Source organism: Aphelocoma coerulescens, chromosome 2 (assembly GCF_041296385.1).
Source record: "Aphelocoma coerulescens isolate FSJ_1873_10779 chromosome 2, UR_Acoe_1.0, whole genome shotgun sequence".
Lineage (NCBI taxonomy): Eukaryota > Metazoa > Chordata > Aves > Passeriformes > Corvidae > Aphelocoma > Aphelocoma coerulescens.
This window is the reverse complement of record NC_091015.1, coordinates 165,888,839-165,910,657: the sequence shown is the minus strand read 5'-3', so window position 1 is coordinate 165,910,657 and position 21,819 is coordinate 165,888,839. Positions and strand designations below refer to the sequence as shown.

Here is a 21,819-nt window from a genome sequence, read left to right as displayed (position 1 = left end):
GAACTGACTGGAAATTTAATTTTGCTGTTCACTGAAATATGTAATACTTCTGTGTTTGTCTAGCATATGGATAAATTAAGACTGTTCTACATGCAAGGTTCACAAAAAGTAGACAGCATGGCACAAAACGGCAAATAGAAGAAGGCAATACAGGTAAAAAATAGAAAGAAAACTCTTGAGGTAGAAGCAACAGAGTTTTGGAGCATTTGTATTCAGGCAATTCAGGTTTGAAGCTGTCTAGATCATCTTCTGCAGGAGCCAGAAGAAATGTTTAGCTGTTGTATTAATGTCAGTTTAAAAAATAGGAAGGATGACATCACATCTTGATCAAAATGAGCTCAGAGTGACCTGGCACTAAGTCATGTAAGCACTGCCATGATATAGCCTGGAACAGTAGAAAACATTACACACAGCTCAGTGCCCAAAAGATCTTTGGTCTCCCAAACACTTGGGAGCCTCCTTTTCTCTTGATCTGAATTCCTCAGTAACACAGCATCCTGATTGCTTTTCCAGGAATAAAAGTATTTGGGTCCTGAGGGCTGGCCTTGCTTGTGCCATCACTCTGTCATTTATCACCCTCAGCTGCTGCTTTGGGGAGCCAAACTGTCTTGGGGTGTGCTGCCTCGTGCTTTGAGGCTGGAAGGCATCCATCTTTCCATGGCATCTGTGATCCTTTTGATGGAAGACTTTTTCTAGCAGGTAGTTTTGCTCTCAAGAAGTTTACACAGCTTAATTGGGAGAGGGGGAGCAGGGGTGTCTGTGAATCTGAGATTCCCAAGGTAAACAAAACATATCCAGCCCTTCTTCTTGGCATTTGCCTAAGGCCAGCCTGTCTCTGGTGCCTCGTAGCAGGGTTTGAAGCCTGTCTTCTGTTCTCTTGTGAGAAGACGTGCAGTCAGGTAGATTTGGAAGAAGAGTCTGTGTATTGAAGTGGCAGCTGGGACTGACATGAAAGGAGAACAGCAAGCTTCCAGATTGCTTTCCTTGCCACTGCTCTTCATGTCTGATGTACAGACATTGGTGTAACGTGAAATGTGTACAGATGAATTGCATCCATCCCTTCCTATCAGTGTTGCTTGTGGTTTCCTTCTCCTTTATGTTTCAAGTCAGTCCATCAGATCTGAAGCCCTCTGACATCAACAGGAGGTCCTGCGTGGAGGCATCCAGAGCTTGGTGGGGTTGGAGGTGCCTTTTGATGGACAGGAAAGGGTCTTTTCTACCTGATAGATGCTGCTATAGCTGCAAATCTTGGGGATGACTGAGTGATGAAAGAAGGGGATAGACAGGATCTGTTCCTGTTGGCTTTGTATGGCGTTGCTGAGCTGGATGAAAAATGAGATTGAGCAAAGGATGCAATCAGATGTGCTGAGAGCAGACAGAGCTCTTGGTGTCATCGCAATTAGAGGCCGAGTGAACCGGCTGTCTCTCTTTGTGCTGGTGTGTATCTCCATAAAATGTCATGGATGTCTTATCTCGCTGTCTCTGACTTTGCAGCCTGTCCTGATCCTATCTGTTCCCTGGGCAAAATGCTCTGCTGCTGGAGACACCTACAGTGGCAGCTATTCACAGGAAAGGAAACCAAATCCATTAGGAAGTGATCAGGTGCTTTCCTCAAATAAGGACTTTGACGAGGAATAATGCAAGAAGAGAATCTTTGTCATTGTTTCTTAGCAAATCTTGAGAAGAGCAGGAGCAGCTCTTTTCTGAGATAATCTCTGCTGGTTTTACTTTGCACCTACTCCACAATGCCTCTGGGCCATGGGCGTTCGCTTGGCTCTGTCGTGCACTTCAGTGAAGGAGGGGAGACGAGCACGGTTCAGGGGGTTGAGTCAGGCTGTTTACAGTCATCGGTGATGTCACGCCAGTCAAGTACCACAGAAGTGTCTCTAGAAGCTTCTGGAAGTCTGTTTAATTTGCACAAGATTATGGATATAATGCCCTGGGGGTTTTATTGTTGTTTTTGTTGTCATATTTTGTGTCTTGTCAACCTAGGCTAGACAGTGAGGTCCTCAGGCTGTGGGGACAGGGATGACTTCACTCTTCCATCAGCTTTAGAACTCAGCTGGGAAGCAAAGTGTGAGGAGATATCTGTACTGCTGCACCCCCAGTCCTGCTGCAGGCAGGGCATTGCTCCCGACCACCCTCCTGCCAGGCATTTCTGCAGCTCCTGAACACTGCTCTCCTCTCCTAGCCTGCCCAAAGCCACCCAGGGACATGACGTTAATATTACAAACTACACAAAAGATCCAGAAGGGAATAAATTACCTCAAAGGCCCAGGGTGAAAAAGAAGAAAGTCGTCCCCTCCGGCTACTCTGATTGACCTCTGACAGTTGTGTTATGAGGCACTCAGGGATTTGTGCAATGACACCAACTCGATGCTGAAACCATTGAGTAAAAAACCAACAAAACAAGGTGATTCAACAACAGAGCTTGTTCATGAATTCAGTCTCTGGGAGAAAGGGAAAAGAGACAATTTTGCAGGTAAATTCCAGGTTTACTGAGTTTTGTTTTTAATAATTGAGAGAAAATCTAAGAAAAGAAGCTGAAAAGCAGCATGTCTGGGACATGAGTGACAGAGTCAATCCTTTGTGGAAGGCTTTGAAAATATGCCCTTTGATCTCATGACTTGGAAAAACTTTCATATTAACCAAGTGAGTCCTGATTGAAGATATCTCTGGTCATTTCAGGGGGATTGTTCTAGATGACCTTAAAAAGGTCTCTTCCAACCCAAATTGTTCCATGAGTCTCTTGTACTCTGCCAGCAGGAGAGCTCTGCATGTGTCTGTCAATTTTACAGGCAGGGAAGTGGAGGCAGCTGTATGGAAAGCAAGGAAATGCTGAGTATTCTTCCTTGTGGTTCCTGTGTAAACAAATCTCCCAGTGAGAAATGAAAGGAGGTCAATCTGTTTAGTTCATCTGAGGGGAGGTTAAAAGGCGAAAGAGAGATCAAACAGCAAAGTTTAAGAGTTGACAAGACAAAGCTCTCCTAACAGAGTGTCTGAGGCAGATCCTTCATTAACTGGAGCCTCAGGGAGGCTCTTATGGAAGGGGATGACCTGGGCTGACCAGAGGCTGTAGGGGTTGTGTAAAGATGATTTATGTGAAATGATCTGTAAGCTCTTTATGAAGGTCAGGCTGGTTGATCAAAGGATTTTATCTGGATGAAAATTCTCAGAAAAATATATCTCAGGTGGGTCATCCAGAAGTGGAGGTGTCATCATCATTAATGAGTTCTGAAGCCCCCGGTGAAGGCACTTCTCCATCAGCAAGGTGGTGGTAGAGCTGGGAATAGAGCACCTGGACAGGTTTGAGAGGTGGGGCTGTGTGAACCCAGTGAAGTTCAACAAGACCAAGAGCAAGTTCCTGCACCTGTGTCAGAGCAATCCCAAACACAAGCCCAGGCTGGGCAGAGAATGGATTGAGAGCAGCCCTGAGGAGAAGGACTTGGGGTCGTTGGTGCATGAGAAGCTCAACGTGACCCAGCGACTGTGCTCTGGCAGCCCAGAAAGCCAATCCTATCCTGGAATGCATCCAGAGCAGGGTGGGCAGCAGGTGAGGGAGGGGATTCTGCCCCTCTGCTCTGCTCTGGTGAGATCCCACCTGGAGTTGTTGGATCCCCAACATAAGAAGGATGTAGAGCTGCCTAGTCCAGAGAAACCCATGAAGGGGATCAGAGAGGTGGAGCTCCTCTGCTGTGGAGACAGGCTGAGAGAACTGGGGCTGCTCAGCCTGGAGAAGAGAAGGTTCCAGCAAGACATTAGAGCCCCTTCCAGTGCCTAAAGGAGCACTGAAGAGGGACTTTGGACAAGGATATGAAGTGACAAGACAAGGAGTAATGGCTTCAAACTGAAAGAGAGCTGGCTTAGATTTGATATTAGGAGGAAATTCTATATTAGGAGGGTGGTGAGGCCCCAGCACAGGTTGCCCAGAGAAGCTGTGGATGCCCCATCCCTGGAAATGTCCACGGCCAGGCTGGATTGGACTTGGAGCCACTCCTCTGAGTTTGGTGGTACCAGCAAACTTGCTGAGGATACACTGCCCCATCATCCAGGTCATCAATGAAGATGTTAAACAGGGCTGAACCCAGTATTGTCTGGTTTTGTCACCTCCAGGTGCAAGAAGACCTTTCTCCATGTTGCCTGTTCCCAGAGGTGCTCCATCCTTCCTCATAGGCTCTCCCAATGTCTCAGTTCATCTTTCCAGCTTTGGTTTAGAGTTAGTCCGTTGTCTTGCCCAACAGGAGTGTAAAGAATGTTTTCCTCCCTGTCTTTTTGCAGCAGCTTTGCAGAACTGAAGGATTAAGTCTTCCCATCAATCTTCCCTGCTATAGGACAAGCAACCCCATTTACTCAATCTTTCCTATCAGGTTATGTTTTCTTGACCTGTTGTCATTCTCTGAGTTCCCTCCAGACTCTCTTCAGTCTCTGACAAAATCTTTGCTGGAGCCTGTTGCCTACAGCTTGTTGCCTACTCCTCAGTGTGGGGTCAAGCAGAAGGTTTGCTTCCCTTGTCGAGAAGATTGTAATCCTATTCACACATCCCGTGATGATGCCTGCCACTGTTACAGGAAATGTCACTGCAGATCTGTGTTCAGCTTGAAGTCTGTGGCATCCATCCATCCTTCTCTGCAGCACTGGCCAGCAGCTCCCCATCCTCTGTTGGTGCTCTTGTTTACTCTTTCTGAATTCAGGCCCCTGCAGTTGACCTGGATTATGCAGCGCCTTATTTTCTTTGTTGCACATCACTTCTGGTTTGTTAAGATTTTTCTGGAGGCTGGAGCTGTCATCTAACTCCCCTGTTGGGTGCTGTGTGTGCGTTTGACGAGGATAATTCCTGTTCCTTCATCCAGCTCACTGCTCAAAATACACATGGGGAGAGCAGAGTATGGTGGACGCCATACAAAGATTGTTCTTTGGTTATGGCAACAGTCCACTGGGAGCATTTAATGGCTTTAAACTGAAAGAGAGTAGGTTTAGATTAGGCATTAGAAAGAAATTGTTTACTGTGAGGGTGGTGAGGCCCTGGCACGGGTTGCCCTGAGGAGCTGTGGCTGCTCCATCCCTGGAATTGTTCAAGGCCAGATTAGATGAGGTTTGGAGAAACCTGGTCCAGTGGAAGGTGTCCCTGCCCATGGCAAGGGGTTGGAACCAGAGGATTTTTAGGGCCCTTCCAACAGAAACTGTTCAATGATTCTATGATTTTTCTGATTAAAAAAAAAAAAAAAAAAAAATTCCCTGCACCTCCAATCCATTTCTTTGGCCGTGCAAACATGACAGCCTAACAGGATAATATCAGCTGTTTCTCTGCTAACTTCACTACCTGCTAACTTCTATAAAGAGTTGAAGGTTGATTTGATATGACTTCTTGCTGGCTTAAAATGGGCTGTCATTCTGGTTTCCACCATCACACTTTCAGTGGCTTTATTCCAGTGTTTTTACAGGAAATGGGAAAAAAACCTGGTGGGTTTGCAATTTTCTTACTCTTCTTTTCTCCACCCGTTTAGTAAATAGGCACAGCAAGTGTCCTCCAGTCTGCCAAGAGGGCCGTGAACTGCCCCGATGCTGCTTCAGGTATCACAGGAGGAAAATTGCAGAATCCCAGCGGTAGGAAAGAACCTCTGGAGGTCATCTCGTCCAAACCCCTCCTGAGAGCAGCGTCACCTAGAGCCGGTTTCTCAGGCACATGATCAGTCAGGGCTTGAATATCCCCAAGGATGGGGACTGCACAGCCTCTCTGTGCAGCCTGTGCTGATGTTTGATGACTCTCACCATAAAAAAAAACCCCACAAAATAAGCAAAAAAGCCACTCCAACCCCAAAACAAACAGGTTTGGGTTTTTTTCTTTTTGAAGTGGAATTTCCTGTATTTAAATCTTTAAATCCCTCTTGCTTCTTGTCCTGTCACTGACCACCACCAGGAAGAGTCTGGCTCCATCGTGTTTGCTTCTTTCCATCAGATATTTATACACCTTAATACCACCACATCCTTCTTCTCTTCAGGGTGAACAGTCCCAACTCCCTCAGCCTCTCTATGGGAGGTGCTCCCATCCCTTAACCATCTTTATGGTCCCTCACTGGATTCTCTCCAATATGTCCATGTCTCCCCTCCTTTCCCATTTTTTTTCCAGTATTGTCTGGAAAGAAATGTCCCAGCTCATGTTTTTCTCAGCCAAACTCAAATTTAAATACATATCACTTGTCTGAAGTGCTGTTGTGGTTTAATTCCAGCTGGCAAATAAGCTCCCCACAGCCATTCCCTTGCCATCCCCAGCAGGTTGGTGGAAATGAAGTGGATGAGTGAAAGTAAGAAAGCTTGTGAGTTGAGATAAGAACAGTTTAATGATTGAGATGTAATAGTAAAATAATAATAATAATAATAATAATAATAATGATAAAAACAACAAACCAATTCTTCCATGCTATAATCTCACCTTTCATTCCCACCACTAATGCTGCCCACACAAGTATCTCTAAATGGAGACTGATGGGTGTAGAACTCTTTAATAATTTTGCCTGCTTGGTTTTACCTGCCAATATCTTTCCTAGTCCAAGAAATATGGACCAACTCTTTCCTTGAGATCCTACATCCTACTGTTCTAGTCATGGCATGGTTGGCTTCTGCAGGATATACAAAGCAAGAAGTAGTTGAATTCATTAAAATACAAATTCATGCCTCTGGCAGGATAGTTGTCCTTTTAGTCTGGCTTGGATGTGGTTATTCTTTTATTTGTATTTTAGGTGATGAGGATAAACCTGTGATAAAATCTTTTTTTCTTCTTTCTTTTTCCTTTTTTTTCCCCCTCTGTGTCTAGTACGTTAGGAAATGCTTGTTCCAATTTCTACAAACTGCCTTCACAGTAAATTGGACACATCTCCCCGAGGAGCAGTAGACAAAAGAGTTGGGAAGTGCCATGGGGATGGGGAGGGAAATGCTTTTATTGCCAATCAAATTAAAGGCATTTAGATCTGCTCTTAAATTTTCCTGTAAATATACTACTGTGGGGTAAGAATGTGGCTCCAGAGCTGTGTGAATAAGGGATATTTCAATAGCTTGGTAGGATGGGGTGGGAGGTGCCTGCTGCTAAAAAGATTGGTTAAGCTACAATAAAATATTTCGCTTTCAATTCTTTCTATTTTTCCTCCCTAACAAGGAGAAAAAGCTTTAAAATGGAAACACGTCCTGAAAATGATAAATCAACATGAAACACTTGGAGTGCTCTAAAAGCCCTGCTTCTCTCCCCCTTTCACACCACTCTGTTGGAGAAAAAATAGACACATTCACTGTTTGCCAAAACAACACTTGCCCAGTTGTAATCAAGTCATTTTACAACAGGGTGTAGAATTTTACTCCCATGTTTGTTGTCTGTGGCCTTGGGAAGTCATGGCAGGAAATGTTTCCACTTGCTTATCTCTAAAGAGACAGGGTGGGTAAGGAACAATCTCTGTACAGAGGCAATTCCCAAGCTGTTTGGTTGTCCCACATCCCTGCTTGTAGTGGTCTTAAACTGTGGGAGATAAAGAAAATAAGATAATTCCTTATCTCTGCCCAGGGACTTTCTTGTAACCATCTTTCATGTGCCCATATTTTCCCAGGTAAGAGTTTTGCTGGATCTCGGGTTGCATTTTGTGATGAAGGTTTTGTTGGTAGTTCTGAGCTCACCTGAGACCTGGGAGAGCTGAGGTTTGTTCCCAGGTCCATCACAGACTCCTCAACTGAATCTTCAGATGCTTCTTGTAATGTTTTGTGGTTGTGATCAAGAATTTCCATCAAGACACCACAGAATCACAGAATGGTTCGGGTGGGAAGGAACCTTAAAGATCATTTCATTCCAACCCCCTGCCATGGGCAGGGACACCTTCCACTAGATCAGGTTGCTCCAAGCCCCATCCAACCTGGCTTTGAACACTTCCAGGGTTGGAAGAGTCACAACTCCTCTGGGAAACCTGTGCCAGGGCCTCAACACCTTCTGAATATAGAATTTCTTCCAAATACCCAATCTAAACCTACCCTCTTTCAGTTCAAGGCCGTTACCCTTTGTCCTATCACTCCATGCCCTGCTACAAAGTCCCTCTCCACCTCTCTTCAAGACCCTCATGAGCTACTGGAAGTTGCTCTAAGGTCTCCTGGGAGAGAGTACAGTATTAGGGTGGAGCTCATGGTTTTACAGTTTTACACGGCTGACACGATGGGTTGTTTTGCTGTTGATTGTCTCACAAACCTGTGATTTACAACTTTGCTCCTTGGTTCCTCCTGTTTGCTCCATTTTCCGTCTCCTTGAAGCACACTCCAATCCACACCCTCACCCTCTCTCTGGCTGCTTGGGCTCTCACAGCTTGGCTTCCATAAGTTTGGGCTGAAGGCTGTTTCCCTAAAATGAAGGATTTCTGGTCTGGGGGCACCTGCAGCCTCTCAGATGCCAGTTATGTGTGTGGACGTGGTACACTGAGGCTGGCTGGGGATGCTGTACTCTGGATTTTCTCCACTTTTAATGGATTTAGCTCCCAACCATTGCTCTCAAGGTGGTTGCACTTTCATCCTCTTTCATGTGTCTGGCCCAGTTAAGGGAGGATGGCGAGTGGTTTCTTTTGGTTCTGGAGTTTTGCTGGCTGGTGCATCTCAGCGCTGATTTTTTTGCTTGGTTTTGAAACTCTGAAAGGAAAAAAAAAAAGGGGAATGAAGTAGAACAGGTGCCTGAGGCCATCAGGCTGTTCCCAGTACAGCGCTGAACTGGGATTTTCTGGTGCTTTACTTTCCATGGAGAACAAACCAAAGGAATAGCTGCAAGTGTCAGTGTCAGTGCATCCAAAAAGAGACTTTAGCCCTTTCCTGAGGTATCTATCAATGAGGACATCATGTGACACGTGGTCATGTGCCACAGAAAGTGGAGGCCATTCCCAGCTTTTTGCATGTCAGAGGGAAAATGGCTGGTCCAGAATATGAGAGATTTGAATATCCAAGCCCAGAATGAGGCATCGCAGCTCATGTCATCCAGCCTAACACCCCAACATCTTTCTCAGTACAAGAAAGATGTGGACCTCTTGGAGCAGGACCAGAGGAGGCCACTAAAATGATCAGAGAGATGAACCAGCTCTGCTGTGAAGAAAGGCTGTAGAGTTGGGGTTGTTCAGCCTGGAGAAGGGAAGGCTCTGGGGAGTCCTTAATGAAAGTGGCCTTTCACTACTTAATGTAAGAAATATGAAGACAGACTTTTTAGCAGCACCTGTAGTGATAGGACAATGGTTTTAAACTAAAAAGATTAGATACAGAATAGTTATAATGAGGAATTTTATTTTATGGTAAGGTGAGTAAAACACTGGACCAGGATGCCCCATCACTGGACACACTTCAGGCCAGGGAGGTTGGACTAGATGACCCTGAAGGGTCCCTGCCAACCCGAACCATTTTGATTCTGCCATCACACCAAAGATGTTGCAATTCTTGTTGGATTGTAATCTTTTTTTGTGGTAGAAACACCTGTTTGGGGTGGGTTTTTTATAGCCTTGGTGTCAGAAAGCAGAAGCTGGGTTTGGTCCTGTATCATTTCCCAGCTCATACAGCACCTTTATCTCTCCTCTTCCTTTGCTGCCATCATCTCCATGCCTTAGAGTTGAACTATTTTGATACCAAAGCGCTGGGACACTGCTGAAGTGCTGGAGGATGCCTGGGTGAGGCATTTCTGTGGATAAGGAGATGGGAAGGAGGAAGAAGTTGTCTTCCTCTGACTGCTGCATTTATTTCATTCTGCTTCTGCTACCTCAGGCCTTGCAGGCAAAATAACTCTGGCTCCAATATTTCTACTGGAGGCCCAGGAGATTGTAGCAGCAAACTGTCTTTTTTGAGAGCTCATCAGGACTGCAGTGTGGTGGATAGACTCCAACCAGCTGTGTACTGGTAATGTTCCAGAAGACAGCATTACCGTTTTTTGATCAAGTGCTTAAGTCTTTGCCTTCTAGCTCAGGATCTCAAAGCACTTTGTGAACAGGGAGGAATTAAAAGTTGCCCTTTATCAGTGGAGAAAATAAGACACAGGGAGGTCAAATGGCTTGCTTGCCCTCAACATCATTTGTAGTCCAGACAACCTGGATTTTAGTGCTTTTAATTTTTTTGCAGGTGGACATCCTGAAGTTTGGAGATTGCCTTGTATGTTCTATTTGCCTTTTCAGTCCTCTTTTTTTCTTGGACTGCTGGGGTTTAACTGAATTTTAACAGGGCTGTGCCTGTCTTTTTCTCTGTTTTTTAGGTTTGGAGTGCAATCCCGCATCCATCACTATCCAGAAAATGTCTTATGGATCCATTGATGGGAGTGGATTTGGGAGCAGGAACCCATTTGGAGGCCCTTCGAGACAAGGCTATCAACCTCTCGGTGAAGTATTGATCCCTTGCTGTAATTTATTCCACCTGGCTCCCTGAGGCCTGAAGTTTGACTTGCTCAGGTTCAGTGTGGCTGCTGTATAAATATCAAACCCTCACCAGGGGTCATTTCTGACACTGATTTTCAAAGGTGAAATCCAAACTTGTTCAGTTTGATTTGTGTGATTGAGGCCCAACATCTTACCATGCTCAGGATTTGAGGCTGCAACATGGGAGAGCAGCACTAATGAGGGTTTTTGAGGAATTTTGGGGGACCAGAAGGAGAAATGCATAATATTCTCTAAATTGGCTTGTGTCTTTTCTCATCTCCCCATCACCTTTATAAGAAGTTTGTCTCAGTGGTTGTTCTAGGGCTGGCTGATGGTGGGAGTGGATGGGAAGATGTACAAAGTGCAGTGGGCTGTGCTTTCCCAGAGGATAACTTTGCGGTGGGAGCTGCTTGAACCTGAGAAACATGCTTGGATGTGGCAAACAGGATCAAAAACTCACTCAGGAAATGCTCAGACCATAAACAGTGGCTTGCAAATGGCCGTGGATTCTTTCTTTGTGTCATTTTTTTAAGCAGAGACTAGACCAGCTGTAGGGCTGATCTGGGCTTATCTAGTCTGGCTTTCAGCAAGCCTTTTTATCTGGAACTTATCCTGCATTTTGTTCGTGGAGCTGGCTTGCTCTTGTAACATGGCAAAGAACTCTCTTTTCCTTTTTTCACCACGGAAGAACATTACCCCTCTCTCCACTTGCCTTTGATTTCAACTGGGCCATTCATTAACACAGCATGATTTGGTGTTCATGTTTTGAGGGTTGCAAATGTTCTTTGGGAAGCATTTCTTTGTTTTGCAAATAGCTGTTCTCCCTGGATGAAAATATGAAAAAAAAAAAAAACAAATACATAGAAGTTTCTCTTGGGTTCCTGTTTTCTTACAAATTTGGGTTTAATTTTGATTTTTTTTTCTTTGAACAGGAAGAAGGTATTGAAGTAAGTGCAAATTGTCTCTTCAGTTGTGAATAGTGATTTTTAGGCTGTTCTGCAAGGCAAAATTAAAGGCATAAAAGCAAGGAAGAATGGGATACTTGGGCACAATCAAAGAACCATAAGAAAAGAGAATTAAAATGTGGACTAGACAAACGATGAATCTCAGTGCGTTGTAGCTTGGATTTAAAAAAAATGAGTATTTATTGTGATGTATGAATAACCCACTGTTTTTAATGCAAATTCACAGAATAACTCAAGACACTTGAAATCTCTAAATATCTGAAGAGATCCCTCATTGTGCCCAGCTTGCCCACAGCTTAGCAGTTGGAGCTGTGATGCTGAAGGCGCCCTTAGTGGATGGCAAAGAGGAGCTGGTGTGGAAAAATCAGCTGTTTTGGAACAGCCACGGTGTGTTGGCTGCCCAGCAGAGCCTGTCCGTGCTCTGGATTATGTCTGGGAGTTGAGTGCTGATTTCCTCTCCGGACATACACACATCCTGTCTGGTGGCATTGCCATGGACACATCTCCAGGGTCCTTCGGGGTGGATTTTCCCAGCCAGCCAAAATTGGTTGGTGCCTTAGCTAAGCATCCCTGTGGAAGAGATTGAGAGGGGAGGAACCTGTTTGGTTCCCATTGGCCAAGGCACCTTGGAGAAGTTTCCTTTCCGTGTGTCTCAGTCAGAGGCGGGTTTGTTCAGCCTTGAGGAAAGAAGGCTTAGGGGAGACCTTTTCACCGGGCTCCAGCACTTAAAGGGTGGCTACAAATGAGGTGAAGACTCTCTTTTCACATGGAAAAGATGTGGGATATTGGTGCGAGTTACTCCTGGGGAGATTCAGTTATCAGAGACTCAGACAAGAGGAACATTTTTTTGCAGTGGGAGCAATCAGCCTTTGGAATAATCTCCCCTGGGAAGTGGCAGATTCTTGAGCATTAGACAGTTTTAAAGTTCATCTGGATGGAGTGCTGGGCCATCTTGTCCAGATCATGCTTTTGCCAAGAGAGGTTGGATCAGATGATCTTTGAGGTTCCCTTCCAGCCTGGCATTCTGTGAGTCTGTTCTGCGCTCATCTGAACCTGAGTCCCTTTGCCATGGGAGACTGACACATTGGATGCCTTTTGTCATACTACCCCCAAATATTGCCATTAATTAAGTGTCAGGAGAGGGTAATGCAACACTAATTATCTGCCTCCTGCTTCTGGATGATGGATGACTGGTTTGCTAAGAAAAATTGGCTTTTGTATTAGATCATGGTATGGCTGGAACAAAGGAGCGTGGCCTTCCGGCAGCATTTGTGTCTCTGCTCTCAGCAGGGGCAAACCTTGATGGGAATGTTCTGTGTGAGTTTTAACCTGTCCCTCTCTTTAGAGATAATAAATAAATAAAAAACCCAGGTATTCCTGCAGGTAAATGTCCAACAGTGGTCCTGTGGTAATATTCAATATCCAACAGATATTGAATCCAACAGAATCCCTGAGATACTGTGACAATAAAAGTGACAGGTATGGAACTGCTTCATCTGTAATACAGAGAGCAAAGGAAAGGGGGCTTAGGCTTTGTTTGCTTTTGTTTAGTGAAGGGTGATACTGCCATGGGAGTTTCCTCTGTGCTTATGCATCTGCTTGTTTTGGCTCTGTCTCCTCCATGCTTGATCCAAATGTGTTGCCAGGATGGGAAAGTTTAATTACTTGAAGGTGACCCCTTGGCTCCGGGCTGATGTGATGATGGATGGATTCAGAGCCCATCCTCAGGCCATGTGGAAGTTAATCTTGCTGACCAGCCTAATTAGAGAGGTCCACAGACTTGATCTGTAGCAGTTTGGGAAAGAATCCCAAGGCAGTGTTTTCAGCAATTTGGTTTGCCCTGGACACCTTGGTGTCAGAAAACTCTAGTTCAGACTCTGTTTTTGATGGTGGATATCCAGGGTTTCCTGGTGAAAACAAAAACAAGTATTTTTTTCACTCTTATTATTTTTTAATATTGGCAAGGTTTTGGGAGGAGTGAGAGAGAAGCTCAGCAGAACTCAGATATTCTGTAGCCTTAACCAGGGAGCACCCTAAGGTGTGTCACATGCAGGATCACCAGGATTACCTGGAGTAGAGCACTTTGGAGGTTTGGTTGTCCCACAGCCACTGAAGGACAGCCAGGAATGGCAAGTGGACGCATAAGCCATGTCCCTGCTTTGCAGTTGGGAGTTACAGCCTCCTCCAGCAACATCTGCTTTTCATATCCTCATTCTGATCCCCAAAATCAATGTAAACCTGTGTGTTCCCCTGTTTCCTTGTAGGAGCTTCTCTGGGATTGAGCTGGGCATTGGTGTTGCATGGACAAATTAGAAAGCAGGTAGTAGAAAGTAACTGTTTTGTTTTGGTGTTGGCTTTTTTGTTTGTTTTTGTTTTGTTTTTAAGTTTAAATCTGAGAAGTGAAAAAGATTGACTTCAAAAATATTATTTTTTAAGTAATGGGACATGTCTGAGATAAACAGAGACCAAACATCGTACAGCAGTAGAAATTAAACCCTGGATTCTTACTGTATGCAGCCTGCACTCTCTACCATGTTCAACCAATCTTCCCCAAACCATCTTTTTGTGGGGAAAATGAACAAAACCTGCTTTACACAAGGAGGCGTATAGGTCAGGGAATTTAAATAGCTTGGATTAAAATGCCACAAGACAGGAAATTTTTAGCACTGCTTTTATTAACCTTACTGTAACCTGGACGTTAAATGCCAGCTCTGGAAAGGTGAGGTTAATTTCATATTCCCGCAGTGCATTGCTTCCAGTTGAGCTCAAGGGACTCAAGGGTCAGTGCTTAATTTGGCTGTGACTTCATTTGGACTATTTTCCCTTCAGTTTCTCCTGAAGATTTTGTGTGGGACACTGGCCAGGGTTCTACTCCAGATACATCATACGAGTCTTTCTCCTGGTTGGGTAAGGTTGGTTGTCACTGCACAAAATGAGATTGGTCCCTGCAAGCTGTCCTTGGCACTGTTCTCTGGGTATAAATCACCTAATTATCATTTTAATACTTAACAATTGTTAAATGATTTTTTTCTAACTTTTTTTTTTTTTTCCTGGAATCACGTCTATAATTTTCTTTGCCCTCCCCTCTCTACCACTCACCTGCCTCTGTGCTGCACCAACCAGCTCTTGGGTGGAAAGTCATGTGCCAGTGCTGGCAGTGCTGTCACTGACCTGTCATGGAATTGTTTAGGTGGGAAAAAAAACCTCTGAGATCCTCAAGTGCAACCGTTCACCCAGCACTGCCAGGGCCACCACTAAGCCATGTTCCTAAGTGCCACACCTACACCTCTTTTAAATCCCTGTGGGGGTGGTGACTCAGCCACTTCCCCGTTCCAGGGCTTGATGACCCTCTCAGTGAAGACTTCTTCCCAAATATCCGATATAAATATCCTTCTTACACATGAACCACCCTTCTGTCCTCTCCAGTCCTGTTTTCCTCAGTTTTCTAGAAGTTTTGGAAAGTGATTTGTCCTTAAAAAGCCATCATGGGGTTCGTGGTTGCCTCGAAGTTTGGCAGAGTCACAGAGCTCCTGTGCTCCATGGGAGGGAGATGTTCAGATCATCGTGAACCTTTGGTGGGATGGGGATGGCAAAAGCTCTGTTTTGAACACAAAACTCACTCAAAAGCTCGGGTACAAACCAGCACCATGGCCTGACCACCAACGTGGCCTCACTGCAGCCCCAGGTCTGGTGTCAAACCATGGGAAGGAATCCATTGTCAGCTCCATGTCTCGACACCGCAAAGTGCTGGAGCGCAGCACGAACTCCTGAGTACACAAGGAGTCCCCCTGAGGTTAATCAGCACTGAGCAGCCAGTTAATCTTTTTGCTGTAATGGGGCCTGAGCACTGCTTTAGTTTTGCATTGGCCTCTTAAATTAATTCCAGTACTTGGAATGCCTTGCTGAAGGGAACTTGAAACCCGGGGTCGTTGCAGTGTGAGGCATTGTCCAAAGGATCTGGTGGGAGGTCCAGGTCTGGCTGGGGCAACTGTTCCTCACTGGGCCAATGAGGAACACAATTATGGACTTAAATGTCCTCAGGAAAGAGTGCTAGAAAGAGTTAAAAGCAGTGAAAGAAAGCAAGAACAAAATCGTTGAATCTTTTGGGGAGATTTGAAGCTACTCTGCAATATTAGGGGTGATTTTTTCAAAGAATGAAGTCTCAAACTGGAGGCTGGACCAGATCACATTCAGTAATCTAACCAAAGTGTGCTTTTGGGATGGAGTCCTGTCAAGTGTGGAATTAGAGAATCATTAAGGTTGAAAAAGACCTCCAAGACCATCAAGTCCAGCCTTCAAAAGAGGAAGGACTGAAGATGTGACCTCCTGTAGCAGCTTTTCTCTGCCATGCATAGATGGGTTCAAAATACTGCTCCAAGCTTACCTCCTGCACTTGCCTGTAAGTTAGAGAGCTCTAAACAATACTGTGGCTTGTCAAATGTTGTGTAAAACATTTCTGAGAGTCTTAATGATTGACTTTTGCTTCTAAGTCTTGGGTCACATCGTATTTTCTTGAATTTGTGGTCCCACAGAAGTTGAGGAGTTGGGTGTCATATTTAATAAGTCGTTAGTAAAGTGCAGGTTAAAGTCTCAGTGCAAACAATACAAAAAAAAAAAAAAAAAATCATAAGTAGATGATCTCTCTCACTAGACAGCCCCAAAAAACATTTTTGTGGCATCTACAGAATTATTCCATGTTGTTTCTTTGCTATTGTGCAAAACTTCCAAAAGTTATAAATTTATTTTCTAAGTCCATTTTCACTAGATTTAGAGGATCTTCTTTGCCTTACATCCAGTTCTTAGAGATCTCATGATTTAATGAATTAATAAGCCTAAACTTAAGAAAACATATTAAAGAATAATGAACAACATGTTTTATAGCAAAAGGAATTGCCAGCAGAATTAACTTTCATACGCAAATTGACTTTGAAACTGTTTTGAAAACCTCTGCCCTATCCCTTCTGGCACTTTTAACATTATAATAAACGTTTTGCTATGATTTCAGTATTTCAGGAAATGTAAGTGGTTATGCATTTATTTATATAAGTAGAAAAAACAGAACACACCATTGGAATAAATAAGTATTTTAATGAAATATGTGAGGGTGAGATGACAACTTCTTAGCAGGAAAAAAAAAAGCAACAAAACCAACAAACCAATCCAAAAACCTCTTGGGTAAAGATAAACTTTTTTTTTTTCTTTACCAATTTTATTTGCTAGTCTTGGTTACTCAAAGCAATTTTAATGTAAACATGTAAAAATCACGCTGGCGGTCCCAGTCTTTGAGAGAAAATCAGAAATCAAAGACACTCACCCTTCCTTGGGCATTTCAGCTGGAAATGCATTTAAACATCCTCTCAGAACAGCTTGCTTCATTTTCCACTCAATTACTGTGGAATTATAAGTAGTTTAAGAAGATCCTCTGCCCGCAGCCTGCTCGTCGTGTGGGTAGAGGTCCCTTGGTAGGGAAAGCAGAAGAGAATGAATGTTGCTGGTGGAAACTGTCCAGTGGAAAGTGTCCCTGACCCTTGTCGGGGTTTGGAACCAGATGTTTTTAAGGTCCTTTCCCACCCAGGCCATTCAGTGATTCTATAATTCCATGGATTGTGGTTCCTTTAATTTCCCAATGTGTGCCCAGACCTGGGGCTGCCCTTCTGGGATGTCTTTCCACATGGGTAGGTTTTCCTAAAGGAGAAGAGACTGCCCTGTGCTTTAGTTTCAGCTCCTGAAATTAATTTAGCTCAACGTTTTTTTTTTCCTTCTGGCTGCTCTTGCAAAAGCTTTTCTTTGTCTTGGATGCAGAGGAAAGAAAAGTTTTATTAACAAAATAAAACTCAGCTACCGCCTCATTCGAACTTTGTACCAGCTCTTGTTTAAGCTGTTCACACCTGGACAAGACTTTAGCAATTTTAAACTGAAAGAGGGAAGGTTTAGATGAGATGTGAGAAAGAAATTCTTCCCTGTGGGGGTGGTGAGGCCCTGGCACTGCTTGCCCAGAGAAGTTGTGGCTGCCCCACAGGTGTTTAAGACCAGATTGGACAGGGCTTGGAGCAACGTGGGATTATGGAAGGTGTTCCTGCCCATTGCAGGGGGTTGGAAGGAGATGATCTTTAAGGTTGCTTCTGACCCAAACCATTCTGTGTTTCTATGATTCTCTGATTGATGCTCCCAAGATTCTTTAATTCTGTAGATTGAATCCAATTGTGTTTTTTGAAACATTTTCAGTTTCTTGAGAGCACTTCTCCAGTTAGGAGAGCAGAGCCCTTCTCCAACAGGCCATAAGGGAGTCCTTGGCTGTATTATGAAATTCCTGCGAGTGCTGCAAGGCTTCCTCAACATTTTCTACACCACTGGGCTTCCACCCTGTGCTTTGCACCCTTGTTCTTTCCATCATGGCAATATCCAGTGCTTGGATAGGATCTGAAGCCTGTTTTTCTTGAGCTGTGCCCGCAAAAAATCCACCTGAAACAAGATACATTTGAAATTGAGCAGTAGTATTGCTGCATGACCTTGTATGAACATCTGTCCATGTTTGCTGAATGGGGATCCATGGGAAAGAGGATGAGGTTGGAGCAACCCTTCTGCAGCTGTTTGCTTTTCCATCAGAGCTGTCTCTACGTGCACATCCCAGTGCTCCCCAGCATCCTGCTGTGCCAGGCAGATGTGCTGCCACGATGGTTTCATTCTGAAACCAGGGGTAGAGCAGATCAAAGCTTTTTCCGTGTTTGCTTGAATATTTCCAGCCTCTGGGGTGGTGGCTGCATCCCGTTTTGGTTCATCAAGCTGTCTCCCCAGGGAGGAAGCAGAACCAGGCTCCAGACACACTAAATACTGCAGCCAGCATTTTTCCTGAGGTTCTGCAACTCTTTTCTTGCACTATGAATGGAAGAACCCCCAAACTTCACTGGAAAAGCTGGTGTCCAGGAGCAGGCTGTCATTTCTAGCACAGCATTTTCCACTCCGTGTTGTATTCCCTTCTTGGGAAGGTGCTGTCAGTTTTTATTGCCCTTATGGCTGCTAAAAGATCCTTTTTTCTTGTTTTTTTCTTTTGGCTTTTTTTATTAATGTGCTCATCAGGAAACCAAATGAGGTTGAAATTGAATTCAGCCTGGTCTGTCCTAGTTTGGATTGCAAGGATATCCATGTACAATGTTGCTCTGTTTCCTCTACTATTGCTGTAGTAACCCCAGTAAATTTGGGAATGGACATTCCTGGGCATTGGAAGAAGAGCTAGAATAGTACCTGGCATGAATTTTCTTTGTCCCAAGCATTCCCCAGGTGTGAATCAGACATTGGCACAGCTGAGATTCTTAGCACAGGTGAGACTGTGCTACCTCACCCTGATCCTTGGCTGCAAACCAAACTTGATATTAACTGAATTGCTTCAGACTTTTTCTTTTTTTTTTTTTTTTTTTTTTTTTTTTTTTTTCTGTTGCAGAATGTCTTGGTGTTTTGGCTGTGAGAGGGAACAAATCCAAAAAGTCTAAAGCCTGGGATAAAGTTTAGGAAGGGAAAACGTCTTTGTTGCCTGTGCTGTTGTGATAGGGACAGTGGATGCTGCAGGACATGCTGAGTGGGATGGAACTCTGCATATTTGAGATGTTCATACACTAATAGTATTAAAAATATTCATATTTAAAGTAATAGTAGATAAAGTAGTAAAATCTCTGTGGATGAATGCAGCTTGTAGCCTACCTTTGATATTTTGGAGAGCACATCCATCTCTTGGTTACCTCTGTCACTACTCTGTAGTGTGGCCAGGTGTAAATCTCAACTTCCCTGTTTTCTTGTTTCCTTCCCTCCTATACTTAGTGTTATCCAATTAATTCAATTCTCGAGGATATAGAATTTCATAATTGATTAGAAACAAAATAATTTAGCATCCTTTGTGTATGATGCATCTTCCTTTTTCTCCTTGAAAATGCAAGTGGAGTTTTATGGCATTACCTTCTGCCAGGAAAATGGGGATGGAGATTTATAGAGATACTGAAAAAACACAATTGTGGATTTCTGTCCTACAGCCCCACTCTAAGGATGTATTTATTTGCAGAACATACACCAATCTCACTTCTGTACATAATGGAGGGGTAGACACAGCTGACCCAAATACGTATGACACAAACAGAATTTGAGTGGAGAGAGAAAAAAAGAAAAAAAGGAATAAAGCATTTATCCATGCTGTCAGGCCAGAAATATTATTTCTGAATATCTCTTCTTCCAGGTGACGTTTGCTTAGAGACTGACACTGGCAGCTAGAAGTGGGCAGGGATTAAAGATCAGCAGTGGGGAAGGACTCGACAGATGTAAGCAGGTAGATTGGGGATTAGGGTGAATTAGTGTGGATGGAAAGCGTTTAGGAGCAAGGAAGGATTTTAAATTGGATGTTAGCATGTATGCATTGTAGATCTTCCCTGCATTTCTCTGTTATACTTGGATATTAATGGTTGGGATTTATGAGCACGTTCCGTGGCTGTTGATGTGGCTGAAGGTAGTGGCGGTGCTGCAGGTGGTTGTGGTGGGGTGGAAGAAGCAGCTTGAAGAGGTTCTGAGGTGTACAAGTGGTTGTATAGGTGTTTCTAAAACCAATTTCCCATTATTTCCTGATCCCAAGCTGGAAACACCTTTTGGGGATATCTCTGTGTTTCTCGTCTTCTTCTGGCTGCAGAGGGCTGCAATGGGATGATGATACTTTCCTACATGAACACATCCTAAGTACATTAAAAATTCTTTAGTTCCTTCTAAAGCCAATATTTTTTGTGGAAATCAAGCTTGAAGTGGAAGGCAGGTGATTCATGGGAGATAAAGTACCAGGATTAAAATATTCCCAGTGGGCTTTTTTACAGCTTATGTCCTATTTTCAAAAACTCTTTAAGGTGAGACCTCACAGATCTCCTGGTACTTGAATGATGCAGCTTGGGGTGTGGGAGTGGATAGTCCAAGGCCTCTTTCTGCTCTGGAAGATTTTTAAGGAAGGATCTCTTGAAATTTCAACCAATGTTTATTTGGTTTGGTTTGGTTTTGTTTTTTAATAGCCAGCCAAACCTGATTGCTCCTAAATCCCTTGGTGCCCGGCAGTGTGGTAAAGTGGAATATTTACCATGAATATTTCTGTCTGTTTGGCAGTTCCTTGCCTTGAAAGCTTCACCCAGAGATTTGGGGGTTGATTTTCAAAGAGACAAAGAATACCCCATACATGTGAATGCACAGAGCATTATTTGGTTAGCTGGGGAATTTTACTTTATTTTTTTTTCTCTAAATGCTTTTCTCAGGTCCTTAGTGGAGAGCAGAAGAATGAAGAGTTGACCACAGCCGTGCTGCATAAAATAGAATATCCTCTATTCCTTCTCCTCTCCTAGTGGAGATACAGAAATGGAAATAAGGATACAGCTGGCAAAGTAGAGGGACAAAGTTATATAAAGAAGATTTTTTTAAAGTCATAAATCCATCTGAAGATTTTCAAAGTCATAAATCCGTCTTTTGGGGCTGGGAATGGCACATGCATTGAACTTGGCATTTTGAAACAGGTCTGTTGGGTATGAAGCTGTGTGGGAAGACCACTGAGAACCATCCCATTCTCCCGTAAGAAAGAGGTTTTGAAGGGAAAAAACAGTCCTGGGAGTCTGAAAATTTCAGACCTCCTATACTTTTCCACTTGTGTGGTGGCAACCAAAGCGATGGGCTGAGCAAAATAAGATTTCTGTACCACTTTCTCCCACTCGTTCCTCCAAGTTCTTTTTTATTATTATTTTCACTTCTGCGAGATGGTGTAAAGCAGAGATTTAGAAAGAGGGTTTACTATAAAATAAAGTTTGCAGAGAACTTGGGTTTATGATAAAATGCAGCAAAAAAACCCCCCCTTTATTACAATCCTTTAGTAGTCGTTATTTTAGATTTATTTCAGGTACTGCAGGAATAAGCAGGTGGGGAAAGAGGAGTTGTCTGCTGCTTTTCCTGAAGTGCTCTAGCAGCCAGACTGTAGCCAGATGGCTGGGACTTTGAACAATACACAGATAATTCCAAGCCAGGATCTAACAACAGTAAAATCACTAGAAATATGCAGGATGTGCATACCTGGGGGGGATGGATGTGCAGTGTGTGTGTGCTGGTTTGGAATGCAATTTGGCCGTTTCAGTCAGTCATGTTGTCATTTCATACCTCTCCTTTTATATTCTTACTGCTAAACCAAAGTGCTCTCGATTCATACTTTTAAATTTTGGATCTGTTAACACCATTTCAGTATTTTCAGTGATTTTTAAATTTTTTTTTTTTTCTTGTCCACGGGGTTTTCAAATTTATTGCTCATTAGTGAAGAAGAAACCAGCCCATATTGACGACCTGACAAGGAGAGAAAGTGTGTGTTTATGTACAGTAAGAAAACAGCCACTGTGGCAAACAAGAGCTTCCTTTTGGGAGATTGAACTTCCTGGAGATCAAAGAGGTTGGGCCACTTTGTA

The 21,819-nt window shown here is 43.7% G+C and overlaps 1 protein-coding gene across 11 annotated transcripts in view; it reads left to right on the top strand.

Annotated features, from left to right (window-relative positions):
• Positions 1 to 21,819, top strand: part of TSNARE1 (t-SNARE domain containing 1) — a 464,136-nt gene that overhangs the window by 91,855 nt on the left and 350,462 nt on the right. For all 11 annotated transcript variants that reach the window (XM_069005568.1, XM_069005575.1, XM_069005573.1 and 8 more), the window contains one exon: positions 10,241 to 10,363. In XM_069005568.1, coding sequence (XP_068861669.1) covers positions 10,279 to 10,363 — 85 coding nt within the window. In that variant the 5' untranslated portion in view covers positions 10,241 to 10,278. The remainder of the gene's footprint in view (positions 1 to 10,240; positions 10,364 to 21,819) is intronic.